At 42.6% G+C, this 21,060-nt stretch overlaps 1 protein-coding gene across 4 annotated transcripts in view; it reads right to left on the bottom strand.

The window, feature by feature from the left end:
* TBC1D1 (TBC1 domain family member 1) overlaps window positions 1-21,060 on the bottom strand; it is a 244,551-nt gene that overhangs the window by 97,037 nt on the left and 126,454 nt on the right. For 3 of the 4 annotated variants that reach the window (XM_064366284.1, XM_064366292.1, XM_064366294.1), the window contains 3 exons: window positions 13,895-13,986; window positions 4,927-5,037; window positions 467-595 (listed from right to left, as the gene is read on the bottom strand). In XM_064366284.1, coding sequence (XP_064222354.1) covers window positions 467-595; window positions 4,927-5,037; window positions 13,895-13,986 — 332 coding nt within the window. Of the gene's footprint in view, window positions 1-466; window positions 596-4,926; window positions 5,038-10,795; window positions 10,883-13,894; window positions 13,987-21,060 lie in introns of those variants that run through there. The other variant, XM_021675650.2, reaches the window with a different exon arrangement.

The following is a 21,060-nucleotide window of genomic DNA, read 5'->3' as shown; positions in this document are numbered from 1 at the left end:
GCTTATGCCTCTAATCCCAGCACTTTGGGGCCAAGGCAGGCAAATCATGAGGTCAAGAGATCAAGGCCATCCTGGCCAATATGATGAAACCCCGTCTCTGCTAAAAATATAAAAATTAGCTGGGCATGGTGACACGTGCCTGTAGTCCCAGCTACTTGGGAGGCTGAGGCAGGGGAATCACTTGAACCTGGGAGGTGGAGGTTATAGTGAGCTGAGCACACCACTGAATTCCAGTCTGGCAACAGAGCAAGACTCCCTCTCAGAAAAAAAAAACAAAAAACAAACCTAGGTCCAATTAAATATAATTTACAATGTAGATAATATTGTTCTAAGACCGAGGAGACATAAAAAAGGTTTTACACTTTTACTTTTATGATGAACATTGATGGAATAAAAGCATAGAGCTCAATCTTACACTCTCCTAAAAAGTGATTTAACTTAAATCAGGAGAAGTTATGCTACTTACCCGGGACAAAATACTTTCTAAAGATTCTGTTAAAGATCTCTTTGCTTTGTTTTTCAGCATATCTAGCCTAAATCGAGTGGCACTAGGTGGTAATTCACTTCCGATATTCTCTGCTGCAATCTGTGATACCTAAAAAAGTGAAAAACGAAAGGTTAAGTCACTTATCGCTTCCTTCTCTCCTTCCTAAAGGAATGAAAAATCTCTAGGACACATCTTTTTGGCACCGGGCCATCATTCTGATTCTATCTGTGATCTCGCCTCGTCTGCTCCTTAGTGATATGGCTGCAAGTCCAGGAAATAATTTTGCCTCAGAGAGTTGCCTTGATTACCCCAAGTAAAATGAGGAAATGTGCTTTGAAACCAATCCGTTGAAGTAGTTTATTGCTCAGGCTCACAACTGGATCAGAGATGTCTTCACTGACCGTGGTCTTCTGCAAGTTTCTTACTTTCTCTGAGCCTCAAACTTACTCTTCAGTAAAGTGAGACCAATGGCAAGATCTAATCCTAACACTGTGTTGTGAGACTAAAACAGGTCAAGTGTGTAAAGCATTGAGCACAGCGTGGTACCAAGGGAGCTAGCTAGTATCAGCTTTTCACAATAAAGCAATAACTTACCTTTTGGGGCATTTCAGAGGGTGAGACAAAATACATTTCTCAGTTAAAGAACCTATTCTCTCTGCCTATACAACCCCTTCATCCCTTTCTACAGATCTCTGCTTTCTTGCTTCTTCCTCTCTCTACTTTTATTTTCCCATCATCCTTTCATTCTCCTCTGCAAACAAGCTTCTCTCCCTTAACTGCTGGCCATAAAAAATGAAAGCAAAAAAACAATGGAGTTTGCTTAACAACCTCTAAATGAAGTCTTAGTGTTACTTATTTACAAGGAGGTTCTTTTTTTTTTTTTTTTGAGACAAGGTGACAAGCTCTTATTTTGTTGCCCAGGCTGGAGTGCAGTGCCGTGATCACGGCTCACTGCAGTCTCGACCTCCCAGGTTCAAGCAATCCTCCCACCTCAGCCCCCAAAGTAGCTGGGACTACGCACTACCATGCCCAGGTAATTTTTGTGTTTTTTTTGTAGAGACGGAGTTTTATCATGTTGGCCAGGCTGATCTCAAATTCCTGAGCTCAAGTGATCTACCCGCCTAGGCCTCCCAAAGTGCAGGAATTACAGGAGTAAGCTACCACATCCAGCTGAAGGTACATTTTTTTAAAACATACAACAAAAATATCTGAATTAAATTGTTTCTCAGGTGGATTTTCACCCGATTGCTTTCTGCTAGAAAATAATTTTGTTAGAAAAACAAACGGCCAGGCGCAGTGGCTCATGCCTGTAATTCCAGAACTTTGGAAGGTCAAGGTGAGTGGATCTCCTGAGATCAGGAGTTTGAGACCAGCCTGGCCAACATGGTAAAACCCCATCTCTACTAAAAGTACCAAAATTAACCAGGCATGGTGGCGCATGCCTGTAATCCCAGTTACTCGGGAGGCTGAGGCAGGAGAATAGCTTGAACCCGGGAGGCAGAGGTTGCGGTGAGCCTAGATCGCGCCATTGTACACCTGCCTGGGCAAGAAGAGTGAAACTCTGTCTCAAAAAAAAAAAGAAAGAAAAAAGAAAAAAAAGTCACAAAAAGAAAGAAAAATGTATGTACTAGAAAACAGACCCAAGCAAATCAATAAGTAATTATATAGCATTAAATTTTGTTAAGCCCCTTTAAAAAAATAATGATAAAGATAAAGTACTTAGGCATCAGAAAAAGTGGCTCCCTTACTCACTAGCTACCATTTCCTCATGTATACAATGGGTATTTTACCACCTACCTCAGAAAACTTGTAGAATGAATGGAATCATTTACGTAAGGAATGAGAACTCTAGCTGGTACATGGCAAACATTCAGTAAGTAGCAGCTGATTTCATACTAATTTTTGTGCCACCTCTGTGAATACAGGTGGAAATGACAATCCATTGACTCAAACATGACAGCCTCTAACTTAATGTATAAGTCTTGCCCAAAGTGAACCTTGTTTCACAAGATCAAAAGATTCATTCAGGGCTTTTTGTATTTCACAACTCCTCTGACAGTTATCCAGCACCATTCTTTCGGTCTTTGAAAAGCACATAGGGCATCCCTGCTGACCCTGAGGCGCACAGCACTGAGGAGTGCTCACTGTCCTCTGGCCGCTTCTGAAGTCCCGTGGCCAGAGAAGTTCTTTGCCAAAGCCACGATCCTACCACTGTCTAGGTCACATCTTCCCACATTTTCAAAAGCTATAGACATTTTTAGGTGCAACAAGAAGGTAATGAAATCCAAGTGGCCAAACTGATAGCAAAAAACATGAAAAGGAATCTATCAGTGAATCTCAAGCCTGCACCTAATAGGTCTATAAAGCAGCTGCTGCTCGGAAAAACCCACTTCTCAGAGCCCATGAGAGTGTCCAGCCTGGAGGACACCAACCTCGTCGGGGGATTAGGGCAGCTTCTTTATAGACAAAGACATGAACCTTCTGGGTCACGATGTTTAGAAAACCCTAGTGAAAGTGCTGCACAGAGGCCAGTTCTGCTTGTAAGGCTCAGTCACTTCTGCACTGAGCTCTTTTGTTTTAGGGGGGGAAAAGAAACACTAAACACATTTCTCTATTGGATGATCTATGCCCAAATCATAAAAATATTATCCTGCTCCATAAAAATGAGTCTGCAGCTAGGTCAAAACTTTCCATCCACCATACATGCTCAAAATGTTTAGGAAAAGACTTTCCATCTACCATAAATGCTTCATTCTGCTTTCTGGCAGTTATAAATTACTTTAAAATTATCAATTTCCTGTTGGAACAAGTCAGATTGACTCAGAAAAGAGAAAATCAGAACAGGGAAAAAGCTATCAGTGGCACAAGAAGGGGAAAAGGGTGGAAAAGAGAAAAGAAGTAGGCTGAAAAATGAACTCAAAAATTAACTGAAAACTCAGACTGTGTGGTCCCTGCAAAAGTGAACAAGAGAGACACAGAACCGGAATGCTATCTTAAGGGTACAGACTGGGAAGGGAGGAATGGCTACAAACCAAGGCCAAAAGTCAAAAGCCACAAAAACACAGGTTGTATACTCATGCTGGAGCCACTGCTAAAGGACCCCATGGCTGGCCAACAAGATTAGAAACCATGGCTGACACTCTACATGAGCCTACGGGTTCAGGAAAGGCACGTGACTGTCAAAGAAACCCTGAAGGTAGATACCTAATGAGGAGATCTGCTAAGTGGACACCCCATGAAAACTGCACACCTGGTTTAGGGTCCAGATGCAAAGGCTGCCAAGGGACAGAGCACGCCACTGAGCACAGAAGTGCCTTTGGAACATGCACTCGGGGAGTGTTCAAAAAGAAAAAGGCAACACACTTTTGGGAAACTTTACCCCCTTCACTGATTTTTCTCTAGATTTTTGGCAGACAAGTAACTTTAGCAAATATAAAACGTGTATGCTTTGAGGCTACTAATGGTTCATTATGAATGGACTCACGTGGAGTCCAAAAGACAAAGGAAAATTCTGTGGTACCACGTAACATAGGGACTCCCAAACCTAAAGATCTTCCAAGGCAGAGATCTGCACAGAGCCTCAGCTTCTGCCTTGAGACCCCACAACGAGAAAAGCTAAATAAGGCTGTAGACAGTGGAGGAGGGGAGGGAGGCTCTGTATTTCTGTCATGTAAAATGGCATTAATCCAAGTTCTAACCTGAATAGCATATAAGCCAGGCTTGATAACATTATATTTGTAACCTAGGGTTTATATTACAAAGGACATTCTAGTACTTTCCTTTTTTTTTTTATTTTTTTGAGACAGAGTCTCGCTCTGTTGCCCACGTTGGCGTGAAGTGGCGTGATCTCGTCTCACTGCAACCTCCACCTCCCAGTTCAAGTGATTCTCCTGCCTCAGCCTCCTGAATAGCTGGGATTACAGGTGTATACCACCACACCTGGCTAATTTTTCTATTTTTATTAGAGATGGGGTTTCACCATGTTGGCTAGGCTGGTCTTGAACTCCTGACTTCATGATCTGCCCACCTCAGTCTCCCAAAGCGCTGGGATTGCAGGCGTGAGCCACCGTGCCCTGCCTCAGGTACTTTTTGTAATTCCAAAGGGAGCCATGCAATGTCCTTCCAGGTTTACAAAAAAGAAAGGCAAGATGACAGACCAGCTCCCTGCAAGCCATGCAGCTCATCTTGGTGTCACCCACTCTTAAACTCAGTCCTTGCTGCTCTAAGCCAGTTCTCTTATTAGAGCAACTGTTCCGCCTCCACTATGTGCAGACAGAAACTTTTCTTATCATCATTTAACTCTCCCAAATTTCCCCTCTATGTGCAACAAATGAAAATAAAACATAGGGAGAAAAAGAGGCATCAGAGTTTCAGAAAATCCTCAACACTTTGTTTCCACAGAGATTTGGCAACAATTATAAGACACGAAAATGCCATACCTGCTTCATCTCCCCAATATGGATGTGCTCTTTTTGTTTCTCTTCATATAAACATCTCAGGAAAGAAATAATCAATTCATTCTCTCGCTGCTCATTTCTTGGTCTCAATTTCTTTAAAAAAAATCATAAACAGGATTTGTTTTTAATCATCAACAATATTGCTAAGCTATCTCTTCATAAACGGTAACAGCTTCCATCCACTAAACTAGTGCCTTACCCAATCATCTCACTAGGGGGCACTAACGATCCTAAAAGTAGAATTTTTAAAAAGCAACAGTGGAGCCAGTGGACCAGATTTAGTTTTTGATCTCTGATGTCGTCATATCTAAAATGAATCTTTAATATCAGAGAAGACACAGTCAAAATATTTAACAAATAAATAGCTTTTAAAACAAGAGGAAAAAACAAAATCCATGTAGATACCCAGAGGCCAGGGGCGATCATTATCGCCCAAACATTTAGAAACTCTTAGGGGACTGGCAAGGAAAACGGCAACTGAATTCAGTATCATAATTTCCTATGTCAAATGTGTTCACCGTGAAGCACTCTGTGGAATCCCCATGGGGCAGGCCCTTCCATACACAATTTCACGGCAGGTACTAAATTTCTTTTATCTTTCTTTAAAAAAAAAAAATTTCTCTCTATGCCTTTTAACTTTGAGACAGGGTCGTGGCACAGCACACTGGACCAGAAGTCAGGACATGTAGGTTCCGCCTGCTGCCTAGAAGTGCGACCGAAGCCAAGTCCCTTCATCTTAACTTCCCTGTCTGCTGGAGTGAGGACTGTGCACAGAGGAAACTCCATGCTCTCTTCCTGCTCCCAAATGCTTTGGATTTGAAATGCCACAGTGAACTTTTTTCAAGGCCACCTAACTTAATGTATTATTTTATCTGTATATGAAGAAAGTAAAATGAATTAATGAGTTGCTTTGGGAAACACAAAGTTTTTAGTCTATAAACTTTGAAAATACATCCCCTTTTGTTTTTTGAGACGGAGTCTTGCTCTGTTGCCCAGGCTGGAGTGCAGTGGCGCAATCTCAGCTCACTGCAACCTCCGCCTCCTGGGTTCAAGTGATTCTCTTGCCTCAGCCTCCTGAGTAGCTGGGACTACAGGCGTGTGCCACCATGCACGGCAATTTTTTTGTATTTTTAGTAGAGACGGGGTTTCACCATGTTAGCCAGGTTGGTCTCGATCTCCCAACCTTGTGATCCGCCTGCCTTAGCCTTCCAAAGTGCTGGGATTACAGGCATGAGCCACCACGCCAGCATATTGACAAGTATCCACTGTCTGTTCCTCCTGTCTCCCTATGCCAAACTTCCAGCCTGCTCTTTAAAACAAATTCAGTGAAATAAATGGATCAACTATACAAAGATCTGAGTCTGGGTCAACACCACTCCTGGTGATCTTCCTCCTCAGCTAACTAAGGAAGCGACTTTACCCGGCATGTCATAACCACTCAAAGCAAAGGTAATACTAAAACAGACTTTCTGACATGTCCTTTCTTAAAGAGAAAGATAAAAGGTAAGTTGGTCTTGTTATTTAAGGAAAAGATAGTTAATGATCAAAAGGGCTTGTTTTCATTGAGGACTTCCTTGTTCTTTCAAATTTCGGACTGAAGTATTAAATATTTTAGAGGCTAAAGCAGACACTCTCAACGTGAACTCCAGGCTGTGAACCCCAATATTACAAAACTTTACATACTACATGCAACAAGTGGATTTCTCTAGAGAAAGCTGGCATTAGATTCTCAAACAGGAAAGTGGCAGTACTGCCACAATCCCAGCTTAACACTGCTAGATCAAAGGGTAATGGGTACACAGAGCCCAAATGTCCACAAAACAACAAGAACTCTCATTTATGGTGGGCAGGGATGCAAAACAGTACAGCCACTATGGAAAGCAGGCTGGCAGTTTCTGATAAAAGTAAACCATTCTTACCACATGACCCAGCAACTGCACTCCTTGGTGTTTACCCAAATGAGCTGAAAACTTACGTCTGCACAAAAACCTATCATCTCATGTTTACAGCATCCTTTATTCATAGTTTTCAAAACTTGGAAGCAACTAAGATGTGCATCAGTTGGCGAATGGGTAAAGAAACTGCAGTGAATGCATCCAAAAAACTGAATATGATTCAGCAACGAGAAATGAGCTATCAGGCCATAAAGAGCCTGGAACCACCTTAAGTGCACACTGCTAAGCCAAAGAAGCCAGTCTGAAAAGGCTACTCTGTGATTCCGACTACATGACATGCTGAAAAAGGCAAAACTATGGACAAGAGCAAAAAGATCAAGGATTAGGGAGGAGGTGGGAGAACAGGCAGAGCACGGGGATTTTTAGGGCAGTGAAACTATTCTGTATATCGTAATGATGGGCAGATGACATTAAACATCTATCACAACCCACAGAATATAGGCCACCAACAGTGAACCCAAATGTAAACCATGGACTTCAGCTAATATTAATGTACAAATATTGCCTCATCAATTATAATGAATGAACCCTCAGCAATGCAAGACATTATATTAAAAATAGGAGAAACTGGCTGGGTGCGGTGGCTCACGCCTGTAATCCCAGCACTTTGGGAGGTTGAGGCGGGCAGATCATGAGGTCAGGAGTTCAAGACAAGCCTGGCCAAAATGGCAAAACCCTGTCTCTACTAAAAATACAAAAATTAGCTGGCCATGGTGGCACACGTCTGTAATCCTAGCCACTCGGGAGGCTGAGGCAGGAGAATCGCTTGAACCCGTGAGGAGGAGGTTGCAGTGAGCCGAGATCGCGCCACTGCACTCCAGCCTGGGCAACAAGAATAAAACAGTCTAAAAACAACAACAACAAAAAAAACAAATAGGAGAAACTGTATGGTGGAGGACAGTAAAAGCTGATAAGGGAACTCTGTACTTTTCACTCCATTTTCCTGTAAACCTAAAACTGCTCTAAAAAAATTAAGTCTATTAAAAAAAATGGTCCAGGGAAGCAGACAGTAATTACGACAGTCCTCTGAGCAAGTACAGGCAACTAATGGTTGACCTATCCTTTCTTCTCCTCTATCTTTAATTAAACCTTCCAGCTATCCCCACAAGAAAATGTATATTTTGCTTTAAGAAATTCTTCATCATTATCTATTTTAAAAGGCTAATCACATAGTAATAAAAGGAGGGGTATGAATATATTTTTCCCCTCAAAATACACATTAAAAAACTATTCAGGCCGGGGACAGTGGCTCACACCTGTAATCCCAGCACTTTGGGAGGCCCAGGTGGGCAGATCACGAGGTCAAGAGATCGAGACCATCCTGGCCAACATGGTGAAACCCAGGATCTATTAAAAATACAAATTAGCCAGGAGTAGTGGCACATGCCTGTAGTCCCAGCTACTTGGGAGGCTGAGGCAGGAAAACCACTTGAACCCAAGCGGTAGAAGTTGCAGTGAGCTGAGATCACGCCACTGCATTCCAGCCTGGTGACAGAGCAAGACTCCACCTCAAAAAAAAAAAAATCATATATATATATATATATATATATATATCTCCAAATAGGAAGAAAATTAGACTACAACTGAGAACAGTATACTACCATAGTTGTTTTTCATTAAAAACTGATAAGAATCAGAGACCGCATCATGGAGCTTGTTAAATATTACAGAGAAGTCACTAAAGCAGAGAAACACACATTTATGATATCATACACAATCAAGTAATAAATCTTTTTTTAACATAATTCTGAAATACAATTAGTGAGGTGTCATCTTCCTAAAACCTCCCATGCAACTTCACCATCCTCGACAGTAGCAAACCATTATTTCTTAAAGTGATTTAACTTTATGAACATTCATCAGTCAGAGAGACAAGCCTTAGGAAAATAATGAGGACTGAAGTTGGGTGACATCACTTTGCCATCAAAAATTACTTGCTTGTTCAAAATTAAACTATGGTGTCACAAGTCAGAATGATGGTTACCTGGAGGCAGACACGAGACAGGACTATGAAGCAACAGAAATACCCCATTTCTTTTTTTCTTTCTTTTTTTTTAGAGACAGAGTCTCACTCTATCCCCCAGGCTGGAGTGCAGTGGCACAATCTCGGCTCACTGCAACCTCTGCTTCCCAGGTTCAAGTGATTCTCATGTCTCAGCCTCCCAAGTAGCTGGGACTACAGGCACATGCCACCACGCCCAGCTAATTTTTGTATTTTCAGTAGACACAGGGTTTCACTATGTTGGCCAGGCTGGTCTTGAACTCCTGACCTCAGATGATCCACCTGCTTCAGCCTCCCAAAGTGCTGGGATTACAGGTGTGAGCCATTGCACCTGGCCAGAAATGCTCCATTTCTTAATCTTGGCACTGGCTGCACAGGTGTATTTACCTTATAAAAATTCACTGAACTATACACCATTGATTTGTGGGCTTTTTTATCTATATGCTATACTTTCATTTATAAAAGAATATTACAAAACAATTGCCTGTTAAAAGTAACAAAACTAAGTTAGTTATATCTTTCTTACCCTGTAAGAGGCTTATAAATTGTCCTAAAGGCAATTCAGAAATAAATTGCCAGCCTGGCAAGGTGGCATGTACCTGTAGTCTCAGCTACTCAGGAAGCTGAGGCAGGAGGATTGCTTGAGCCCAGGAGTTCGCAACTGTAATGTGCTCTTAACACACCCTAGAATAACCACTGCACTCCAGCCTGGGTAAAACAGTGAACCCCTGTCTCTTACAAAAAATTAATAAATAAATCAATACATTTCCAATCAATGCATTCCAGAATGTTGAGAAAGCCCATGGTCTTCTAAGGGAACTACTTAAAAAGATAATACTGGGCTGGGCATGGTGGCTCACGCCTGTAATCCTAGTACTTTGGGAGGCTGAGGCGGGTGGATTGCCTTAGCTCAGGAGTCCAAGACCACCCTGGGCAACATGGGGAAACCCTGTCTCTACTAAAATACAAATAATTAGCTGGATGTGGTGGCATGCGCCTGTAGTTCCAGTTACTCAGGAGGCTGAGGCAGGAGAATCGTTTGAACCCAGGAGACAGAGGTTGCAGTGGGCAGAGATCACGCCATTGTACTCCAGTCTGGGTGACAGAGCGAGACTCCGTCTTACCAAAAAAAAAAAAAAAAACACTCACTTGGACACTACATTATAACATCTTTTTTAAGATTATAATCACATTTTATAAGAAATAATTTTAAAATAATGAAAAATCCAAGCTGAAATATATTCTTCAGAAAATTCTGACCATTAACCTTTAACTTGTGAAGTTACGTTATTTGATGAATTATCAATGCCTATTGAGTAGGCATTGAGTTATCTAGTCAGTATTTAACTAAGTCATTTCCTGAAACACACTCATATAGATGAGGAGAACTAGACTTGGAGATATTTCATTTACTAGCCCCACTTTGGCTTCACAGCAATTCTTATCCTGAGACGACCAATTTGGATTTAGCATATTCACCCAGTAACAGACAGCATGGGGTCATCCTCACATATGCCCAGCAAGATAAGTTTGAAAATTAAACATTTCAAAAAGCTCATAAATAAAAAGATGGCTTTGCAGTGTGGTATGCCCACATGCCTGTCTGACATCAAGTTCTCAGAGTGCTCAAAACTGGCTTATTTACAGCAGAGATAACCTCCAGCATCGTTTACACAGTTATTATTGATTTCTTTACAGCTGTTAAAGTTCCATTTTTTTTGGCATTAAATGTTCATTTACATAATCCTTGAGTATGGTATGTTTTAATAACTAAGTAATCACGTACCATTAATTTCAACAGTAATTTCATTTCTCTTACGAAAATGTGTACGTGGAGGAGTTTTTCAGAAACAAATCCCACTCCAGGAAAGACTGAACAAAGGAAAATATTTACCATTCTATTTATAAGAGGACTCAGGAAACTGCAAATCCACCTTTTTCCTTACAACCTTTTTGAAATGTGTGATGTTCAAACACGGTAGCAGGCACTGCTGTCTAAAACGAAACCAACGACTTGTGTTTATAAAATGTTTTCTAAAACCAAGAATGGTCATTGAGGACATAATGAAACAAGACCATCTAACAAGCCACTAGAAAAAAAGATCCATGGGCAAATCTGTATCATTCAAAAACCAGCCGCACTCACAGTGATGGAGGACAGAGCAGGAGCTAGCTTTTCAAAGCTGGGGAACACCACAATTTCCCTTTGTGTTCGGAGCAACTAAACAATTTCAGAGACCTCTAGAACGACACACAGGGGCCTCAGGATATTAACTGAATGCCTTTTTTTTTTTTTTTTTGGTAGCTGGAGTCTTGCTCTGTCGCCAGGCTGGAGTGCAGTGGTGCAACGTCCTCACTGCAATCTCCACTTTCTGGGTTCAAGTGATTCCCCTGCCTCAGCCTTCCAAGCAGCCAGGACTACAGCTGCGTGCCACCACACCCAGCTAATTGGATTTTGGGTTTTTTTTTGTATTTTAGTAGATATGGGGTCTCACCATGTTGGCCAGGCTGGTCTTGAACTCCTGACCTTGTGATCCGTCCGCCTCAGCCTCCCAAAGTGCTGAGATTACAGGTGTGAGCCACTACACCCAGCTTGAAGGCTTTTTTTTTTTTTTTTTGAGACGAAGTTTCGCTCTTATTACCCAGGCTGGAATGCAATGGTGCGATCTTGGCTCACCGCAACCTCCGCCTCCTGGGTTCAGGCAATTCTCATGCCTCAGCCTCCTGAGTAGCTGGGATTACAGGCACGCGCCACCACGCCCAGCTAATTTTTTGTATTTTTAGTAGAGACGGGGTTTCATCATGTTGACCAGGATGGTCTCGATCTCTTGACCTCGTGATCCACCCACCTCGGCCTCCCAAAGTGCTGGGATTATAGGCTTGAGCCACCGCGCCCGGCCGGCTTTTTTTAAAAAAAGCAAATCTTAGTCAATGTCTTTGCCATGATACACTCAGTGTCTAAAAGCCTGCATGAGTCAAAGAGAATCTCAGAATCATGTCCATTAGGAACATCTCATTGCTGCGGAGGAGTATTTTGTGTATTACCTATACTGATTCATCACACTGTGTTAGGGAGAGCTATGTGGTGCTGTCTAAACAAAAAAGAAAACCCATGTAATGAAAGGCAAGTTCCTCTTTGCTTGCTAGAATGATGTTTCTTAAAGTGACTGGAAAGCCCTAGAACGGTAAGTGGGCCAGCATTAGATGAGAAAGGCCCAGCTTGAATTGTAAGTGCATTAACAATCAGAAGCACATTGTCCATTTTTGAATTCCAAATGCAAATCACATATTTGTCTAAGAGTATTGTGTACTTAGAACTCTTAAGATCTTTTAAGAAAAAACAAAGTAGCATGTCTCAAGTTGATTCAGAAGAAAACAAGAAAACATAAAGACAAGTGAAAATTGTGAAAATTACCCTCTAGGCTATTTGAGACATAAAAAAAAACAACTTTCTATGCTCTCTTCCTATAGCATATGCCAATTCTACTGTAGAAGGAGAATAAAGAAATAAGCCAAGACCTCTAACGTGATTAAAAAGAGAAAGACGGCTGGATGTGGTGGCTCACGCCTGTAATCCCGGCACTTTGGAAGGCCAAGGCAGGCAGATCACAAGGTCAATGGTTCAAGACCAGCCTAGCCAATATGGTAAATCCCTGTCTCTACTAAAAATACAAAAATTAGCGGGGCATGATGGCAGGTGCCTGTAATCCCAGCTACTCAGGAGGCTGAGGCAGGAGAATCGCTTGAACCTGGGAAGCGGAGGTTGCAAGTGAGCCGAGATCGCACCATTGCACTCTGGCTCTGGGCGACAGAGTGAGACTCCATCTCAAAGAAAAAGAAAGAAAGACAATCCTTTCATTGTTTTACACTAACAGAAAGTGGATCGTGGATCCTAGTAGAGTCTTTCCCCAGTGCGGAGGGAAAAGCGCTTACAACCCACCCAGTTAGCTGTCTTGTTTCGTATAATGGCTCCTCTGTTTGTAGAACCTGCTGCCGCCCCTCAAAAGGAGATATTTATTCTTTGTTTTGATGTGCTTCCCTCCCTAAAAAAGTGCCAGGAAACCACAGAAAATGCCCCTCAGCTTAAGCAGACATGAAATTTTGGATGACCTCATTAAAGATTCATAATGAACAGACTTACAGGCATGCCAGCACACACAGCATGGTCTCCCTGAGATACGTTGCATCTAAATGCAAGGGCAGGAGCTAGCTTCCAAGTTTACTGCAGAAAACTGACGAGCTTGAATTCTGTTTTGTTTTTGTAAGTTTGATATATTATCAGGTTCAAGTAGACAGCATGACCTAAATTTATTTTTTAAAATTAAAAAAAAAAGGGGGTGGGGGAGAAGGAACAATTCTGTTCAAGTTCATGTACCAAACGTTGTCTCATTCGACTCCACACTTAGGGCTGAAATCCTGAGCGGGAAGGGGTGGGCAGAGGTTTCCCAGGGAACAGAAGAGTGCTTGTAGACCAGAGGCCAGGTCTTCTGTCTCCCAGCCTGAGGCGCTTTCCATTTTATGATTTCCTCTCTCTTATTCTAACATTTGTTTAAGGAGGAGGCTTGCCTGTTTCAGTTACTTTTACTATCTAAGCTAAGGCCTGATGGGAATCTGCCATTCTCACCTGGACCCCCTATGGGACTGTGAAAGCTTAAGCCAAGCATGTCCGACACGTGGCCCAGAATGGCTGTGAATGCAGCCTAACATAAATTCATCAACTTTCTTAAAATATTATGAGATATTTTTCTTGCGATTTTTTTTTTTTAGCTTATCAGCTAACGTTAGTGTCTTTTATATGTGGTTCTGGACAATTCTTCTTCTTCCAATGTGGCCCAGGGTAGCCCAAAGACTGGACACCCCTGAAAGCAAGACGAACTCAAGGCACCTTCCCCCAGGCTGGGACAACACTGCTTTGCGATTTTGTATACACAGCATTTCCCAGGCAAGCTGCCTGCCTTTTCTTCCCTTCTAGAAATTAAAAACTGTACTGTACCTGAACCTCCTCAAAAATTGTCGCCTGCTCCTGATTAGTTAATGTTGTCAGGTGCTTTTGCAGTTCTAGTTTGGTTTTGGAAGAATTCATTCCTATTAAGAGAAAAAAGAGAGGCATAAAAAAACTGCATGTAAAAGGTATGAGACAGGAAGTTAACCTCTTCCGCACACATCCCCTTCACATTCTTTCCCAGTTCAGGCTTTCAAGGTTTTATGAAAAAAAAAATTTTTTTTTGACACGGAATCCCACTCTGTCACCCAGGCTGGATTGCAGTGGTGCAATCACTGAAGCCTCGACCTCCCAGGCTCGAGTGATCCTCCCACTTCAGCCTCCCCAGTACCTGGGACTACTGGTGCATGCTACCATGCCCAGCTAATTTTTGTATTTTTAGTAGAGACAAGGTTTCGCCACATTGCCCAGGCTAGTCTCAAGCTCCTGAGATCAAGCAATCTGCCCACCTCAGCCTCCTAAAGTGCTGGGATTATAGGCATGAGCCACTGTGCCTGGCGTGGAAGTTTTCATCAATAATAGTGTCGCTGTTACCACTGTCATCATCTTCTAACTGAGCTCGGATATGCTGAACACTGTATAATAAGCATTAAACTGGCCGGGCGCGGTGGCTCATGCCTGTGGTGCCAGAACTTTGGGAGGCTGAGGCGGGCAGATCATGAGGTCAAAAGATCAAGACCATCCTGGCCAACATGGTGAAACTCTATTTCTACTAAAAATACAAAAATTAGCGGGGTGTGGTGGTGTGCGCCTGTAATCCCAGCTACTCAGGAGGCTGAGGCAGGAGAATTGCTTGAACCTGGGAGGCGGAGTTTGCAGTGAGCCGAGATCGCACCACTGCACTCCAGCCTGACAACAGGGTGAGATTCCATCTCTCAAAAAAAAAAAAAAGGCATTAAACTTGCACCATTTAATTCTCAAAACAATCTGATGGAGAGGATGCTATGATCCCCAGTTTACAGCTAAGAAAACTAAGACCCAGAGAGCTTAGGTCATTTCCACAGACCACTAATTTGGACCCTACCTCAGGTTTGTGTGGCTCCAGATTACTTTCTCTATGTTAAAACACCTCACATCATCAGAACCTTCTCCTCTGAAAATGATCAATCCTGGTATCGCTATGTAAACCCGATAACTTTTTCTTAGGGAAAAATAACTCCTATTCTGTTGGAAAACTGACCCACATTTCTCTTGCATGCCAAGTTCCCATCACATAAAACTGATTCATGTGGCTAACAATTGTTCTGACACCACCGCATGCTTATTAATAATGTAATTAACATTACATTTAATTAACATTACAAAGGGTTTTGAAGTTATAAAAACAAAGCCATTACATAATTTTAGTACCTATTAGAACCTGATGTTTCAAGAAATTCCTTCCCCATACAAATCCAGCTCAGAGCCTGCACTGCCTTTTCTTGATGTCCAGAGATAAATGTCACACATGATGAGAAGATTGTTAATGAAAGGATGTGCTGACCCAACAGTCGTGAAAAGAAAACAACTGCACGGGTTATTTTTCTTTTGAGGGCAGCTTTCACCTCATCCACCTGGCACTCTCTTCTCATCCTACCAGTGTGGCCCGGAGGCAGAGGCGTGGCCAAGGCTCTGAGCTGGAGAACAGTGTTGAGGCACTTCCATCACTAAGGACGGCCGGGAGGGAAACCTGCTGAGCCCGGGACTTGTCTGTAGGGACTTGGAAGCCATGCCTTCATCTTACAGATGGGTTTGCTGGCGCCCAGAGAAGCCAGATGACCTGTGAAAGGCCAGGAGGCCAATTGGCAGCCAAACCTGCTCAAAGCCACAGCTCCTCCCCTCCCATGACAGCTGAGGCAGAGCCCCCAACCTCTCAGTAGGCTGGCACTGTGGCAGGGGTGGCTGCCCCAATCGCACTGTTGCAGCCATCTCTCCTTTCAGAAAGACATTCTTTTTCCCTTTTTTTAAACCCAAGAAAACCCTGAGGTCACCATAGAAATAATATTTAAGTGACGACTACGCCATTTCACTTAATACTTTATGTGGATTATTTCATTTCACCCTCAAATGAATACTAGAAATGGGCCTTTTTCTTTCTTTCTTTCTTTTTTTTTTTTGAGACAGAGTCTTGCACTGTTGCCCAGGCTGAAGTGCAGTGGCATGATCTCAGCTCACTGCAACCTTCACCTCCTGGGTTCAAGCAATTCTCCTGCCTCAGCCTCCCAAGTAGCTGGGACTACAAGTGCCTGCCACCATGCCTGGCTAATTTTTGTATTTTTGGTAGAGATGGGGTTTCACCATATTGGCCAGACTGGTCTCAAACTCCTGACCTTGTGATCCACCCGCCTCAGCCTCCCAAAGTGCTGGGATTATAGATGTGATCCACTGCGCCTGGCCAAGGGCCTTTTTCTTAAGTAATCCCAATGCCCACCTAAAGAAACTGACGCATATCCAAGTCAAGTATTTTGTCCAAGGTCATCAGCTAAGTAAGGGACAAAGTTGGAATATGAACTGTCTGCTTGCCTCCAGCAACCAAACTCTTAACTGCTCCAGTGCCCTCCCTGACTAGGAGAGCCAAGTCGCCTGACACTCAGGTGGCTGCAATACGAGAGTGAGCTCAGAGGTGGGTTAAAGTGCAGGAAGGTCGGCGCGTTTGTCAAAGTGCAGTGCAGGCACTCTTTCAGCAAGCTGTCAGGTCACACGAAGCCAGGGAAACAGACAAGGTTTTACTGTATCAATTACTGAAATGCTGATGCAAAACAGAGTTAAGATTTTTGAATAAAATAAGCACTAAGTCATCATGCACTAAAAATCCCCCCCACATATGGAGGACATCTCTGACAGTCGAAATATCGTATTTTAGAAAAATGATATTGTTTCATGAAACACCCGGATGTGGGAAATAAAACCCAAAACCTAAGAAGAATTAGACTAACTCGACATTCTGTCAATCTCAGGTGAAATCCACAAAATGCAGCCTATTCTTCACTTTGGCAATGGTGAAGCAATCCCCTGAGCAGTTTCACCCTGTCTGCAGGATGCCTGACTCATGAGGTCCTTCCCACCCCATCTCTAAACAGTGAGGCTGCCTAGGTCTGAGCCCCTCCCACATGGATTCTCACACATCTAGCCCCTCGTGGGTGGTTTCTGTACACCCTCTGAAAACACCCTTCAGTTCCACACTGAAAGCATCTCCTCAGAGAGTCCCAGGTGACGCCAAAACGGCTTATGGAGAAGAATGGGAAGCAAGGACCGAAGCAGAAAAGGTAACCAGGGTCAAGGGAGTTTCCAAACTATAACCCTTCCTGGCTCCTCTTGTCAGTGAGGCCGCCTCCCTGGCAGTGCAGAAACAGCCCTTGTTAGAGGGAGCGCTGATGAATGACTGTTTTACTGAAGGAAAATTTGCTCTGAGAGCAAAAGAAAATCTCAGTTCAACTATTTCTTTTTTTAATGAAAGTATAAATCAGTCCAGTAATTCCCAAAATGCTCCTCTAACCTTTAAAATAAGCAAAATACTATATAAATACCACTGAGTTGTATATGGTTCAAATACAGAACTGGCTAGAGCCACACTTCTGATGTGTTCTAAGTGCATGTTAGAGCAGAGAATGCAGCACAATCAACATGAACAGCATTATTTATTCTATCTTATAGATTCTGGGGGATGACTTGACTACACTTACTGATTAAGAAAACACGGGCTGGGCGCAGTGGCTCACACCTATAATCCCAGCACTTTGGGAGGCCGAGGCGGGTGGATCATGAGGTCAAGAGATCGAGACCATCCTGGTCAACATGGTGAAACCCTGTCTCTACAAAACATATAAAAAATTAGCCGAGTATGGTGGTGCGTGCCTGTAGTCCCAACTACTCGGGAGGCTGAGGCAGGAGAATTGCTTGAACTCAGGAGACGGAGGTTGCAGTGAGCCAAGATCGTGCCATTGCACTCCAGCCTGGGTAACAAGAGTGAAACTCCATCTCAAAAAAAAAAAAAAAGAAAACACGATCTTCAAGTCTTTCTTTTTGTGGCCACATCACTAGTCCTCTCCACAGTTTTACAGAGTTCTTGATCAGACCGTAACTGTCTGATAGAACTACTCTTACACCAGCCGGGTGAGATGGCTCACGCCTGTAATCCCAGCACTTTGGGAGGCCAAGGCAGGCAGATCACCTGAGGTCAGGAGTTTGGGACCAGCCTGACCAATATGATGAAACCCTGTCTCTACTAAAAATAAAAAAAATTAGCCGGGCGTGAGGGTGTGCACCTGTAGTCCCAGCTACTCGGGAGGCTGAGGCAGGAGAATCACTTAAACCTGGGAGGCAGAAGTTGCAGTGAACCGAGATTGCGCCACTGCACTCCAGCCTGGGTGACAGAGACATTTCATCTCAAAAAAAAAAAGAACTACTCTTACACCAACATACAATGAGTTTTAGTAAGCCACTTCATTCTACTTACTAGGAATACAACAGTAAAAAGCAATGAACCCTAAAACTGTTAATGTAATAACAAGCACCTCCTTTACTAATAACGTGCCCTCTACACTTTTAGAAATGAGTTCCATCATGTAGGTAAAACTTACCCCCACCAGACTTCTAATTGCACTATGTAAGAATGTTCTGACGTCAGTAGAGTTTTGTGCCTTCGTTGGATTTTATCAGGTGAAAGATGGATTAGATGATTAACTCCAATATGACGGCAGCAAAATCCCTACCTTGATTCAACTTTTCAGCTGTAACTTTCTGAAAGCTAAGTCAGACCAAAGACAGATTTATCAAGGGCACTCTGGAAGCATTCCAGTTCCTACAGATCATGATCTGCTTTATCTTCAAGGCCAAAGTCATTGCTGGCTTCTTAATAAGCTCTTAAGGGATATTTCTGTCATCATTTACCTTATCTTGACAACCACTTGGAAAGGGTTAGTGATCCTCTCAGTTGGGAACTCTAGTTAAAGCACACATTTTCTTGTTCCCAGATATATTTTGTATAACGTCAGCAAATAGTAACAATGTGGAAAACACAGTTGAATACATTAATCCTGTTTCTTCAGTTTAAAGAGCACTGTAATGCCACAAATGACCCTTCCCAGACCTTAAGATGTCAATTGTGAATTTATCTCATTTAAAAAGGGAAACCAGATACTACTTCACATCTATCTGGGGGGCTGTCATCAAAAACAAAAAACAAAACAAAACAAAAACAGGAAGTAGCAAATTTTGGTGAGGACATAAAGGAACTGGGGTCCTTGCCCATTGCCAGAGGGATTATAAAATGTTGTGACCACTGTGGAACAGTACGGCAGCTCCTCAAAAAAAAGTCAACATCAAATTACCACATAACCCAGCAATTTCATTTCTGGATACATACGCAAAAGAACTGAAAGCAGGAACTTAAACAGGTATTTGCACATCAGCATTCATAGCAGCATTATTCACACAGTAGTCCAAAGGGGGAAGGAACCCAAATGTCCATGGACAGGTAAATGGATCAACAAAATGTGCTACACAAATATAATGGAGTATCATTCAGCCTTAAAAAGGAATGAAATTCAGGCGATGCTACAATACACATGAGCCTAGAAAACATTAGGCTAAGTGAAATAAACCAGAAACAAGAAGATAAATATTTTATGACTTCGCTTATACAAAGTTACCTAGAAACAGAATGGATGTTGCCAGAGGCTGAGAGGGAGCAGAGCTGGCACTGAATGAGTTTCAGTTTTGGAAGCTGGAAAAGTTCTGGAGATGCTCGTGGTGTGGATTGCACAACAATGTGAATGGACTTAATGCCACTGAAGTGCATGCTTAAAGACGGTTACAATGGGTTACATATATTTTTACTACAATAATTTAAAAAAAAAAAAGGAAAATCAGATCTAAATAGCAATGTTGCATTCTTTCCAAAATTAGAACTTATAATAACTTATAATAAACATTCCTTTTTCTTTTTTTTTTTTTTTTTTTGGAGATAGAGTCTCGCTCTGTTGCCCAGGCTGGAGTGCAATGGCACAATCTTGGCTCACTGCAAACTCCATCTCCCGGGCTCAACAATTCTCCTGCCTCAGCCTCCCGAGGAGCTAGAGTTACAGGCATGCACCACCACGCCCAACTAATTTTTGTATTTTAGTAGAAACAGGGTTTCACCATGTTGCCCAGGCTGGTCTTGAACTCCTGGCCTGAAGTGATCTGCCTGCCTCAGCCTCCCCAAGTGCTGTAGATAAACATTCTACATACATGAGAAACGATTAGATTTTTGTTTCTTTTCATAATAATATGGGTTGTTTAAATCATGTGACCCCCCCGACAAGTCACAAAAAAGTCTTAGAAATCCTCCCATAAACAGAACAAAAACACAAAATCATGAACAGAGAGGTGAAAGCTCCTTCACCTTCCAGATGCCCTCAGATAAACATATCACCACTCCCTTTCACTCTCACTGAGTTCTGTCCTTTCCCTTTGCCCCTCCCTATAGTCCCAGAGAGAGAGATTCTCACTTCCTGCCTCAGGAGAATTCCCCACTCTTGTTCAAGAGGAACCCCCTCCATTCCATTCGGATTCATTTGGCCCCTCTGGCCCCTTGGGGTCTGAATTCATTCAAACCTCTCCAATTCTGAAAAAGGCAAAGTTAGCTGCAATCCCCAGGTCTTCCCCCAGCATGGCCTTATCCTGGCAATACATGGTGACAGGTAACAGGGCTTTACCCCTGGGGTGAATCATGGGCTCTCGATATACTAGTTTATTCCTAGACATCTCTAATCCTCAATTTACTTATCTGCAATATATGCAAAATAAATAGTCCCTTTTCCTCCCACAAATGTAGTAAGGGTTAAATAGATAACAAAAAGCACCTAGTACATTTCCTGGCAGATCTTATTTAATACATACATATTCGCTACAAATGATAACATGTATTACAATTTCTCCCTAAGCCAGATTTCTAAAAATACTGGTCAATACTAAAAGTCGCCACTTCCTTTATTCCTTCCCATTTGCTCCTCAACTGCAACCAGCTTTCTGATACCTCCTCTCCATTCAAACTGTACTAGCAGAGGTTTCTAATGACCCTGTAATGGAGAAACCGGTACAAGTTCCTTAGTTCTTACCTTTCTGGATATCTCTGCAGTGGCTGGTATGACTGACCACTCACACAACCTTGATACACGCCAGGCAACCGGTTTGGT

This window comes from Aotus nancymaae, unplaced genomic scaffold, assembly GCF_030222135.1.
Source record: "Aotus nancymaae isolate 86718 unplaced genomic scaffold, 86718_ANA_hifiasm-v0.15.2.pri h1tg000006l, whole genome shotgun sequence".
Lineage (NCBI taxonomy): Eukaryota > Metazoa > Chordata > Mammalia > Primates > Aotidae > Aotus > Aotus nancymaae.
Note: the sequence above shows the minus strand (reverse complement) of the source record. Positions and strands in the feature narration are given on the sequence as shown.